Consider the following 13,802-nt stretch of genomic DNA (forward strand, 5'->3'; position numbering starts at 1 on the left):
GAGAAACCAAATTAAATATTAATTTTTTAATTTGAGTAAGTGTTTAAAATAAATAATTAAATAAGGACTAATTAAGATAATTAATTAATGAAATATTTAAAAGAGAACCCAAATTAAATATTTAAATGAGAAACTAAATTAAATATTAATTTTTTTAATTTGAGTAAGTGTTTAAAATAAATAATTAAATAAGGACCAATTAAGGTAATTAATTAATGAAATATTTAAAAGAGAAACCAAATTAAATATATATATTTTTATTTGAGTAAATGTTTAAAATATATAATTAAATATACATATATCAATTAAGATAATTAGTTAATGAAATATTTAAATAAGAAATCAAATTAAACATTAAATTTTTTATTTAAACAAGTGATTAAATAAATAATTAAATAGATTAATTAAATATTAAATAAATAATATACATAATCGATTAAGATAATTAATTAATGAAATATTTAAACAAGAATGTAAATTAAATATTAATTTTTTTATTTGAGTAAGTGTTTTAAATAAATAATTAAATATAAAGTGAAAAATGTTTGGTTTTTTAATTTGTAATTTAAGGGTATTTTTGTCTTTTTAAACAAAATTCTATCTTTGTAATTGTATAAATTACTTAAGGATATTTTTGTCTTTTACCAAATAAATGGCCATTTTGAAGATTGGCAAAATTTTTTGATCAAAGTGAAGAAATGGTATTTTGACTTGGCTAATTTAAAAAGTACCCCGTCTCGGACTGTGGGAGCCAGGCGGGATCCGAATTCTAAGATACCATCATAAGGGTGTGTTTGACAAAGCAAATTAATGGAAGTCTTTTTTCAACTTTCAAGAATAATGCTATATAGTGGTGAGTATCAATTTATGTGACTTTCAATTAAAGGTTCAATATTTTATTAATTTAATTGTATATTTCATTTTAATGGGGTTTGACACCGGGGATGACTGCATACACACACATGGGAGGTCGAACACTATTTAATTCACGAGGGACCCCACGCATCCATGTGAGTGCATGGTCATCGGTGCAGTCATCCTCGTGGATCGTTTGACTTTATCCATGACATTTACCTAAACTGATGTAATGTGCTAAATAACATTACTATTCAATAAAACCTGAATTTTTAGTTTTAGTACTTATTTGAATTAGGATCCTGAAGGTGAATCAGATAATTTGGTCAATTGAGAATCTTTCCTCACCTAAACTGATAATAATTCATAGCATTAGTACAGTCTTTGGACACGATTTTTTTATAAAATTTACCTTACCGATAGTAAAAATGTAAATAAAAGTTCGAAGGAAGATTAAGACAAGAAGAAAAGAAAAATATGTGGAGAATTAACTATTACGTTCATTCAATTTACTTGTCTTATTCTCTTTTAAGCTCATATCAAGCATAGATGAGACTATTTAAAAGTAGAATGTTGGAGTTACATTTGACTAAGCCTCTGTTTGGTAGGAATTAAAATTTAGATTTTAATTTAAACTAAAGTTAACAATTAATTTTATAGAATTCACAATTTTTCAACCATACAATTTATCAACCTATATCAAAATCTACTAAAAGTCTGATTTTGATCTTCACCAAACAGGGACTAATTATATTCATATCAAGTATTAACAATTTTACAAATTGTTAATAGGGCTTTACGCATTACATTTTACATTATCGTAAAAAAAAACCTTTTGCTAAAAGATTCACAAGTTTGTCATTAAAATAGTTAAATAGACCAATATACCCTTACTCAAAAATAAAAAATTTCACCTTTAACTGTTTTTTTTTTTTTAATTCTCCAACAGTTCTATAATTCTGTCATTTCATCTAAAAAATTAAGGGATTTATTTAATCCCTATTTGAGCCTTATTTTCTAAAATTCATTTTCTATCACATTCTTTTAATAAAAGAATTATGTATGTAAATTCAAATTTTTTTCTTATTTTTAATCGCACATTCTTTAAAAAAATAAATAACTCTATAAATTTTATTTTCAAAAAATGATCTCAAATTAATCTAGATTTCTAGATATTTAAAAAGTTTAGATATATTTAATGAAAACTTTTCAAGACTTTTAAAAGTCATGAAATATTCATAAACAGATTTTTCAAAATCATCTTTTCCTGAAATTTCTTTCAACCACACTTTCTTCAAAAATAAAAAATCATTTTCACATTTTTTTTCATACTTTGTGACCCAAAAAAATAAATGAACAAATAAAATACTTTTCGCAAAAACACTTCTCAAAATATCAACTTCATGCAAGATCATAATATTTTTATTATATTTATTTATTCTTCTCTTCTAAAAAGCTTTCTTGCAAAAATAAAAATCAGCTACAACATACAAATAGCGCAGAAATCAAAAATTGCATATAAACCTTGTTTGGTAGGGATTAAAATAAGATTTTTGGTAGATTTTGATAAAAGTTGATGAAATGTATGATTAAAAAATTGTGAATCCCATAAATATGTGATTAATAATTTAAATTAAAATCTAAATTTCAATCAATACCAAACAAGGGCATAATATCCGACTAAGCCCAAAATGGCCAGCTTGCAACATCACAACAGAAGAATTAGCTGCTAAAAGAAACAAATACTCCACAATTATGCATACATTCAACAATCGGCGAACTTCAAATATACACCTTTTGCGTTACACAACTTATTGAAAAAAATGGAAACGAACTTATTAAATCATCTTCATATATCCACAACAAGAACGGGGTGTTTGGTATACAATATTGAATATGACTAAACCTTAGAATAAACAAGATTGTAACTTATTTATTCTTTTTCAATATTGTCAAATACTTTGTTCTCTACTCTACCAAACATGCCATGCAGAGAATCTCAAGAATTGCATTATTCTTGATGGATAAATGGGGAGGAGTTCACCTCAGTGGTACTGTAAAATGAGTCATCCTGACCACCATAATAGTTCTCTTCCTTCTCATCATCCCACTTCACGACTTCCTTTACGTATTTGAATGCCTCATCGACTGTGGCTCTGTCTCTTGCCCGAGATTGCCAAACAAAGAGCTTTTGATCAGTGAGAGAAGCATAAAGGTCCTTAAACTTCATAGCTATATAGAAATAAGCTTGGTGTGCCAAGGATTGGTTGTTGTGGTGGGTTTGTACGGGACTGAAATCTGTGAACCATTCACAAGTACTCAAAGGCACACTGTTAATTTTCTCCTCAAAAAGATCATACTTGTTCAAAATCAACACAAAAGGGGTATCTTTGAAACAAGGGTGCCTGATCATTGTTTCAAAGAGTTCTCTACTTTGAATCATCTTATTTTGAAGTAGGACTCCGCTACCAGTACTTTCCCGAGAAAGCCACACCTCATCATAATCACTCAGGGCAATACAGAAGACTACCACACGAACATCCTCGAACATCTCCAACCACTTGCACCCTTCAGTCATTCCCTTGGCATTTACTCGAATAAGTTGATACCTGATAGTCAAGTATTAAGGAACAACTAAAAAAATCAGCGACATAAAAAATTAAAAGAACTGCAGCAGAATTCTTGTCAGAATTTTCTTGGGTGCAAATTATAACTATTTACTTCAATAAATATCAGCTCTTCTATATATGAAATTACCTCCAACTCTTATCTCCATTCTTCAAATTTGATGAAGTTTCAAACTGTCTCTGAAGTATGTTATCAAGTTTTTTTGTCAGACTTCTTTCTAATTTTTGATACAGTTCCCATCCTTCCAAGTAAGTGTGCATCTTGTTGAAAGTTATTCCTTAACTAGAAGAATCTAGTTTCCCTGTTTGTACTATTGCTATTTGCTGTACATATGGGACCAAATAGAGACAACTCTATTCGAAGAAGTAAGAGCAAAAGTAAGAACAAGGAGGACAAAGAAGTATCTATCAACCTCAAGAGCATCCCACATCTCATCCTCATCCCCAGAATACTCTGATGGGTCCACAACTTAATCATTCTATGATGAAAATAGATAGAATAATTGCCTCTTTTTTCTGTTGTGTACATAGCAGGTATACAATAAACTATACAAGATTGGGAAGGCTGAAATAGTTCTTGATGGAACTGAGGAGGAATGGCAACTTTGAGTCCCAACATGAATATGCTCCAGATTTACTAAACAAGGATGATAGGGCGTAAACCAATGGATAGTCCTATTGAGCCAAACCGGGAGTTGAAAATTGTTATGAGGAACTCAAAGCTGACTGAGAGAGGTACCAAAGCCAACCAACTGTTTCCATTTCCCCAACTTCAGTTTATACTGGCATTGGTTGACCAACTATTTGCATAGACCCACACACTTTCCCTTTCAGAACGTGTGTATCTATGGCCGAAAAAGGTACTCCAGCTGGCCTCACACTAATTTTGGCCTCCTATTGTAAATATAAGGGCACTCAACTGCCTTTTTGATCAGTTAGTGATGTCAATTTCTTGTATTAAATTGTACTTGGATACTTCAAACCACTCTTTGTCCTGTTGTGGGTTACTCCGAACAGTGACAAAGGTTCACATAAAAATTCATGGAATTCATTTGATTTAACCCCAATAATTTAACCAATTTTATCTTCAGGAATCTAAAGGAACAATTTAGCACTCCATTAAACCTACTTATACAAGCCAATCGTCCTTTCTACAACAATTTGTAAAACGCATCGAAATCCCATTGGACAATCATCATTATGAGGTGCCATTTCTGGGCTAGATCAATCCTAATGAAAATTTTGGCAGTCCTTTTGAGATCTTCAGTCTCACAGAAAAATTTAAAAGTAAATATGAATCCAACCGCTAAAGTTGCCACAGATTATTCACTATTCAGAAACTGAGAGTCCGAGACTACTCCACATATGAGAAGCTTGTGCATCAATAATCAAGGTCATATACCATAATGATAATACTAGGGAATGTAGAAGACTACATTTGAAAAAGTAAGTTTCTTAACACCAAGTTTTTACCTGGACAGTGATGGGGGAGCAGATTCCATATTTTGTGAGTATGTCTCAGACATTGGGCTCCGATCATCCAGGGAGAACTCCATAAAAGCCAAACCATTCCCTTGAGTGACGCCTTCGCAGTATAATATGTCCCGATCAGATGGCTCATATTCATTACTTGATATCTCAACCGCCTGAGGGGAAAATATAGTTTCACTAAGCAACATAAACTTCAACGGAGGGATCTCAATAAAATATCAACCCTATGAATATTTACACTGTTGTATTCCCATCATCGTGTGCTAAATGGTGACATTGTATAATGTTGCAGTACTGCATCTAATCAAGTAGAGAGCGTAATGTTTCCCAGCACAAACTATGAAGTCGAGTATGGATTCAGTCCTACATATAACTTTTAACGAGCTTCATCCAATTCAGTCAGTGTTCTCAAGAACAAAGTTCCTACTGGACTAATATAGCCTTCAACTCCTATATTATCATAAAGTAGATGTGCCAAGTGTTGAAAGAATATATTTCGGTGCCTATACGTATTTGGTATTGCAACAATATTCTCAGCTGAAACTATCAAGGATAACTAGGCAACTGCTGGATGTCTACGGAAATGAACATAGCCTGAATGACTAAGCAACAGTTTTCAAGTTTTAAAATTTTAGATCCATTGATGAACAACTAGGCAATGCTCACCCAGACTTATGTCAGATTACTATCCTAAGCCATAAATCATTTTTCTTCTGAATAATAAATAAGCTTACGAGAGATATCCGAGATAAGGTCCTCTCATGTAAGTTTTAAGTCGATTATTTAGTTATAGTTGAGAACATTAAAAGAGGGAACAAATTATAAGTTAGGAATTTGAAGTAGCATTTTAGAATCTAAATGTTTTAGATCAAGTAAAACTAGGACGCAATGCACAGAATGCCCTTTCAACAATAGTAGGAATAAGGATAGTTGTAGAGTTACAATCCAAGATCTTGTTGTCCTAAAGTGTGATCGTTTTAAGTATTTAAGTTCGATTATTCAAAAGGAGGAAACAGTTGAATAGGATGCAATGTGCATGATTAGAGAAAGTTTGCTGAATGGATAACTTCATCATGAATTTTATGCATTTGAATGCACCTACTGAATTAAAAGATACCATCTAAAGAGCAGTAGTTGGATTAGTTAAGCCATACAATATGGAGTGTTGAGCCATTGAAGGACAAAATATACGAAAAAAGGCGTAGAAGACAAAAGAATACCCTGCTCAAGAAGTATTCTGCGACATCTGGTAGGAAGTGGAGCTCATCTTTTCTCCTATAAGTCTCCTGTATAGCAGGATCTCTCCACACTTCTTCAACAAGCGGAGCATATTCTCGTGTAGCTGCAGGGAAGAATGCATCCAAATCTCCAGTGGCAATAATATCCAGCAGCCAATCAGAAAAATTCTTCAACCTCGGATTGAGGATATAGACACATTGAGTACTTCCATCTGCGTCAACCACTCCACCTGAGTAGAATTCAAACTCAATAATCAGACCACAAAAAGGGGAAATAAATATACGGCCCCCTTGTAACATCAATATTCTCAGGTAAGAAAGTAGAGCCTCGCCTCTTCTTCTTGTTGAATACAAATCTACTTTAGTTCTCCTAGAAATGTCGACTAGAAAGAAAGAAGTTTGCACTTTGTTGGCTAACTAATTAATTGGAAGACTTCCACTTGAGGAAGCCTATCAGAAAAGAGTTAAATGTTTTGGTTTTTCTCTCGGACCTCTTCCTACAGATAAGGAAAAATATGTTATAGCATTTTGTATTGAGACCACGGTCAAATACTAAAAATCATTAAAACAATGCAATGTAATCAGTGAAATATTGTTGATAAGGAAACTCACAACAAAGTACTTCTAAATGAAAAATGATACGAAGTGCAATATCACCATAACATGAATGACATGCCTAGAGATGAGGCAAAAAGTTTGGTTTATAACTATTTGGTGGTCCATCTCCATGTATTCATTCCCGAAATAATTTCAGATAGTGCATTAGTTGATTATAAACAATTACCAAATTGATTGTTGTGTAGATCTCATATTTTTCCCTTGTTTTCAAAAATGAGAACTGAGTAAAAATTCTTGTCACTGTTCAGATATATACCTGTTTCACAGATTTTTTCATAAGAACCTTCTTCTTTTGTCTTTGACAAGGCCTCTTCCTCAAAGCGTTCCCGTCCATCAAGTAAAATACTGAGATACCTGTATATATTGCTCTGTATCATAAGCTTAATATCCTGCAATTCTTCGGTGGTAAACTTGTTGCCATACAAAATTTTGGCCTGTTCAATTTGGCATGACAAAGAGGAAAAGCTGATTAGATACAACAGAGAGAAAAATGAATGTCCTAATTGTAGCATTCAAGGAAAATCCACTCAATCAAATATATTAATAAAAGTTAGTATCTAAAGTAATCATCCTAAATCACTGAAATGCTATGGTTGGAGGAGGTTTGGGAGAAAAATAGCATTTGGATAAAAAAGCTTTTATCTGTGTGTGTAACCAGGAAAAGATCTGCTGCAATTGAAGAGTTCAAGTGCTGAGCTTGCAATTGCATTGATATATTATCAAAGAAGGCATGGGATTTATCTAGGAACCAAATTGAATTATGGAGACGGAAGGCAAAGTTTTTATAAATATACTGAAAGTCAAATAACTAATATTGATAAATAAGGTAAACGCCGAAAGTAGGATCATATATATATATATATATATATATATATATAAAGCTTCTCATTATATATTTAAAAAACAGCATTTTTTAGACAACCATGCCAAGCGAGAAAACGGCATTTTTGAAACTTTAGATCTTATAAATAATCTCCAATTGTCCTGGAACAAAGTTAGCTTTTCAAAATTCTTCTTGTATTGAAACTTTGCAAATATATGTTGAAGCTTTCCCCAATATAGACAGCTATAATATTTATGTCATAAAATATCTCCCAAGAATCTTAATATGCTACCTGTTTGAAAACAGTGCTGGTCCCAGAACCTTGTAGTCCAACCAGAAGAAGCTTCTGAATTTTTTTCTGCTCTAGATAATTTGGTACAGTAGAATAATTGCTAGTCTCATCCTTCTGTCCATGAGGCTGACCTTGGGGTACAGGAAGAGAGAACAAGGAGCAGACAAAACGTGTAGATGCCTAGCACAGTCATATTTGTGATGTTTGGTAAAAGATTCACTAGATAAAGTACTTTCAGCAGGCTATATAGTGCATTTTCCTGAAACATACCTTTTCCCATATATTTCCCCTGATATTGTTTTGTCCTTCCTCCTCATATCGACCATCATCATAGACCCAAAAATGGGTATCACGAGGACATTGCACATTAGCGAGCTGCAAAAGCACACAAAATTACGTGTGGTAGGCCAAATATCCTAAAACCAGAAAATTCGGCAAAGCATAGGTTTCCTTTCAAAAGTCGAATCATAAGGCCAAAGACACAGACTTCAAGCTATGAAAATGGCAGCAAAATTTGTTTGGATGCATATTGTGTCTTGTGGTTGTATCTTAGAAGGTCAACCTTGTTAAGAGTGGCCCAAGACTTCATATGTTGACCACCATTATCATTTTCAATTGTTATAAAATCTTACCCTTAACATGTCTGATGCCTCCGTAAGATGTTGACTCGATTGAAAAATGAGAATCTTGTAATCCAATGGCTTGTTTGAGCATTACAGCTTTGATACCCTATGAGGCCTTAGGTTCTATCTTAAAAGATCAACCTTACTAAAAAGAATAATCCAAGTTGTTATATGTGGATCATTGTTCTCATTTTTAATTGATGCCGAACTTTACACTCAACGATGCATATCTTAAATCTTGAAGAAGAAACCGAAAAGAAAAGGAACTTTACCATATTGCGTGCTTGAAATTCCCATCCTTTCCATTTTAAGTCTTCTATTTGTTTTTAATTTTCATATCTTACTTATACATGTTGCATATCACAAGAAATAGGCACTTGGAATCAAGAGAAAGAAATAGGAATATAAACAAAGGTGTTCTCTAACATAAAAACCGAACCTGGGAATGATTTTTACTATCTAATAAGATTAGCTCATAAGACCATCACGTGACATTCTCAGAATAAACAAAAAAAGGTAAAGGATAAAGTTTTTAGCAATGTTATAGCAGGGAACAGATAATATAATTTCTATGGTAACAGAAAGATTGGTTCCCAAATAAAGAAAGACAAGCTAAACATTCAACCGTGTAAAAGTCAAGAATAAGAAATAGAACGAGCACATATAAGAGAGTTAAAGAATCCCGTATTTCACTTAAACACATAAAGCCAGCATACAGCTTCATCGATATTCAGAAATTCTTTTCAAAAATTCTTATACTAATCATTACCATTTTCATTTTTTGAATTCCAAAATACATTCTGTGGACAAATAAACCCAAAATGAGGAAACTACAATCTTTAATTATCAGTTCACAATATTGAGGACACTGAATATAGTCTTGGATGTCATTGACAGTAGTCTGCAGCATGTCAAAAATCCTACATATGTATAATAACATATATAGATAACTTTGGTAACTCAAACAATGTAACAGATAAATCTATACCAAATTTCAAGTGACATGCTCCCGTGCCTGATCAACAGATTTCTTTGTTACCTGTCCCATGCATTTTGCACTTACCCCAATCAGTTTCTCTGTGATTAATATTTATAAATTAAAAAATCAACTCCCAGCTCAGAAGGGAAAATCAATTAAAGAGCTCAAGTGGAGCCATCTGCCTCAGCTTTCATAATTGCTCTTAGAGTTGTTCATGGAAACTGAAAGACCATCTATCAAACCAGACCAATCTGAACCAGGGAAAAAAAACAAAAACAAAAAAAACATATCCATAGGAATCTAAAACAATTTTTTCCATATTTTTCCACCACTACTTTTTTTTTTTTCCCTTCTTGAACTAAGTCCTACTACTGTAGGCCAATGATGGGCCGCCAAATGCAGCGAAGAAACTATGATGCATAATATAATTTCACTGACAAAATTGACATCTAGTATAAAATTATGATCAAGGAATTCAGAACATAATAAGGAAATTTACAAAATATCATGTACATGAAAGAGGTGCTAAGTTCATTCTATAATTGGGGTTTATGTACAAGGTGGGAACACACAGAACTTAGTTCAGCAGACTTTTTATCTTTTCCCCTTGTATGGGGTTGGTTATTAGAAATAATACGTCGTCAAGTTTCTCCTCGTTTACAAGGATTACCTAGAAGATTTATTTTATTTCTCTCTGTATGGCACCTCCTAATCAGCATAGAGTTGAAGTTAAATAATGAGCACTAAATTGACTTTTGTGGTCAATATCCAGTTGACATTTGGTACCATAAACATCATATAGAAAATGACTTCCAATGAAAATTTAGGGAAAAGCCTGTAACTCAAACAAGAGTTTGTTCCGATACTTGTATAGGCATTTTTAGTTCAGTGCTTTAGTGGAACACATATATACTCTGACGGGACCCAAAAATATGGGTGAAAATTCATGGAGCATCCAGTGAAATAATGAAAAAGAATCAGATTCCATAGCAGAACCCAGGGGGAGCCATGTCGCTCGTCCTAACGTAGGTCCACCTCAGGTTTGACCAAGCGGGCTACTGAACCTTCTGGTTTGACTTTTCCTTCTACAAATCCAATAGTGTAATGGTAACTTCTGATTTCATTAGACATAGTATTCCATTGAATTCCGTACCAGTCCTTAACTGACTTCATCCAGTAAACAATCAAACAAACTATTCCTTGCTGGATTATACCAGATGTATTAATTTATATTATATGAACATCGTATTACTGAGGGCTCGTCAATATCACTTAACCTACATTACACAAAGCTGATCGCAACATCTAATTTGTAGTATTCAACTGAAGAACCTAATAGCAAATCCAAGATAAGAAGTCTTGATTACTCCTATAATTAGTAAGTTCATAAACACCACAAGAAATGCATAAATCCTCCTTTTATCAAACTTTCTTTTCCAGTCTTATTTATCGCCATAAAGATACCAAACAGAAAAGAATAGTAATGGATTTATGAAAGGAATAAAAATCAGCATGTGGTATTATATCGCTAGCGACCTATTTTTCTACATTTTAGAAATAAATTATTAGTATGAATTTGCATGAGTACACATATGCCTACATATGTTATCTGAAGATTTATACACTTCAATTTTAGTCATGCAGCGAAAGACCAACCTTCAGCACTCTCAGTTCAAGTTTTGTGATCTGTCGACCATTGATGTAAACCTCAGTGTTCCCATTGCTTGCATGTGGACTAAGTTTTCCTGTGAAATTTATGTTTGAACTTATAAATCTATCTGGTTTTTCTCCCTCCTGTCAGATGGAAATGTAAAAATTGTATTAGCATTTTTTCTTTTTCCCAGTAAAAAAAATAAAATAAAAAATAACAGAAGTCAGCTGCAGATAATAAATTACCTTTCCCCAAAGACCTGATTCCTTGTCATACCAATATCTTCCTGGCTTCAATTTCGAAGGAGGTAAAGGGCATCCAAAAAGTTCTGCCATCTCTTCTTGTTTTAAGGGGTATCCATTAACAATCAACTGCTCCGGTCGAAGCTGATTGGCAGAACATTCTTTCTCTGATTTCATTATATTTTTAACTTCCAAAGGACTAAGCAATCGTGACAATACCCTTGAATGTTTACCCAATTTGAATCGTTTCGACTCATCGATCGGCTCACCAATGCACGTAACACATTTGCGCCCTTCTGGCATTGAACCCATTACTCTAAGCACACAGCTGCTGCAATACTTTGCATCACAAACTAGGCATGACTCCTTGGTCTCCCACTTCCCTTTTCCGCATCTATAACACACTCTTGTTTTCTTTCTCTTCTTCTTTTCTTTGGACACAGAAATAAACTCGGGAAACACTTGTTGTTCTACATCTACCAATCTCCTTTCTGATCTATCAACATTATTAAAAGTGACCAATGTTGCTCTTCTTCCTTTACTGGCAGACTCTTTTGAAGCATTATTATCAGGAAAGTGCACCGACTCTGGGGAAGCTGAAGGGGAAGGGGAAGGAAAATCAGCATTTTGCAGGACAGAAACCTCAGGTACCGAACTTCCTGACATCGTAGGACTTCGATTGGCTGGACTTGTAACACTTGCAATACGAGAAAGCGGCAAAGAAATTGGTTCCATTACAGGGGCCTTATCACGAGACAATAATATCGTAGATCCTGAAACAGGTTCAGCAGTTGGAATAGCGTCTGAATTCACATCAAGGGGTTTTACACAGGGAAGCTCATATGAAATTGGAGGGCCGTTATATTCCATGGCTATGGAGTAATCCAATTTATTGTCATCGGGAATGGAAGCCCCCGGGGGAAGCATCTTCCGCACCATCTCCCTCCAATCTTCTCCCCCGTTTTTCTCCATCTTCTGTCACACCAAATCTGTCTCCTTTAGTTTCGAACAAAGCTCCAATCTTTCTGTATCTAATAGTCCGTAATATTTCAAAGTTTCAACACATAAACTTTAACAATAATCAGACAAAAACCAATGCAACTCGTCAACCGAGTTAAATTTCAATCATAGACACAGACACAATGCTGAACAATATTCCTTTCCAGCAGATCCAAGAGATGACCTGCAACCAAGGTCCAATTTCACAAACAACCTTCGAATTTGAAAGTATATGAATGCATAAAATGATCGAAGACAAAAATCCCAGAAAATTCAACAGTCCAAGCACAGATCTTTCCATCTTAAAAAAAGGCTCACGCTGTCACGCACACATGAATAGATAAACCCCTAATCTTTACTGAATTTTATAATCAAATTTGTTAACTTGAAAAGGAAATCTTCGATGTTGAAAGTTTCAGAGTCAAACAAATCATCTATGAACTTTCAAACCAACCAATCATACCCCCCTACCCCATCTACATATATGAATTTATGAAACAATTATTTAAAAAATCTTTGCTTATAAAGATAAAAGGTGCATAGAAATGTAAAGCAAACATGAAGATAAGTTTTACTTCAAAAAAAAAGTGAAGAATTTGGTATAGAAGAACAAATAATCCAAAACAGTTAACAGATACTTTTTCGAGTATACAAGTACCTGAGGAAAAAAATTGATAATACAGATTGCTTTTTAAGCTTTATAGCTCTGAAATTGTAACGGGTTAAGGAAAAAATCTACCCTTTTTGAAGAAGAAGAAGGTGATCATAATTCGTGTAATATTATTTTATTGAAGAATGTGTGGTTGAAATGATGTCAAAATACTGTTTAAGAATGTATTTTTTCGGAAAGAATGTGACTCAAACAAGGGCATAATAAGTAATTTTATATGCTTAAAATTTAAATTTTGTCAAAAGAGCCATGTGTGTAACATGTCAATTAATATTTTTATAGTTTACTTTAAAAATGTAACTAATCGTAAAAAAATCATATTTTTCTTCGTAAGAGCATTTAGGGATACTGCCTCATTTCATATCATGTAACCTAAAAAGTGATTATCGTATATGTGATATCCAAATCTAGAAATATAGAGGTTACTAATATTTTTAAATGTGAATACGTGTCTTTAATATTATCAGAGAGATGAGAGTGTATATGATATTGTCCCAAAATAATAACGCGTGTAATGTTGAACAATTAGGTTGCATTACTATGTTGTACTTAAAACAATGACGCTATCCAAAATTTAGACAACGAAGGGATGCGAACAAGTCGAGGGCAACCCTCCTCGTCTGTCTTGTCATAGATATTTAAGAAGTGACAAACGAAAACTATATATTTGGTCTTGCCTCATTTTGGAGAGAAA

General features: G+C 33.2%; 1 protein-coding gene across 2 annotated transcripts; it reads right to left on the minus strand.

Moving 5' to 3' along the window:
* Positions 1 to 2,585: 2,585 nt before the first annotated feature.
* LOC111396361 (extra-large guanine nucleotide-binding protein 3-like) lies at positions 2,586 to 13,209 on the minus strand. 2 transcript variants are annotated; one of them, XM_023022781.1, is made up of 9 exons: positions 13,097 to 13,209; positions 11,443 to 12,622; positions 11,203 to 11,340; positions 8,215 to 8,319; positions 7,945 to 8,124; positions 7,086 to 7,263; positions 6,194 to 6,441; positions 4,956 to 5,128; positions 2,586 to 3,464 (listed from the first exon to the last, which is right to left on the minus strand). In XM_023022781.1, exons 2-9 carry the CDS (start codon positions 12,409 to 12,411, stop codon positions 2,867 to 2,869), a joined length of 2,589 nt encoding a protein of 862 aa, XP_022878549.1. In that variant the 5' UTR covers positions 12,412 to 12,622; positions 13,097 to 13,209; the 3' UTR covers positions 2,586 to 2,866. The 2 variants fall into 2 exon arrangements, with proteins under 2 accessions (XP_022878549.1, XP_022878548.1); XM_023022780.1 differs by having other exon boundaries at positions 11,443 to 13,203.
* Between the last annotated feature and the right edge of the window lie 593 nt (positions 13,210 to 13,802).

This window comes from Olea europaea, chromosome 6 (genome assembly GCF_002742605.1).
Source record: "Olea europaea var. sylvestris chromosome 6, O_europaea_v1, whole genome shotgun sequence".
NCBI classification, from domain to species: Eukaryota; Viridiplantae; Streptophyta; class Magnoliopsida; order Lamiales; family Oleaceae; genus Olea; species Olea europaea.

Coding starts and splice junctions, on each gene's coding strand:
- LOC111396361 (XM_023022781.1), bottom strand. CDS start 12,411: ATGGAGAAAAACGGGGGAGAAGATTGGAGGGAGATGGTGCGGAAGATG. Junction 11,341..11,442: donor AATCAGGTCTTTGGGGAAAG/GTAATTTATTAT, acceptor TCCATCTGACAG/GAGGGAGAAAAACCAGATAG. Junction 8,125..8,214: donor GGGGAAATATATGGGAAAAG/GTATGTTTCAGG, acceptor TGACTGTGCTAG/GCATCTACACGTTTTGTCTG.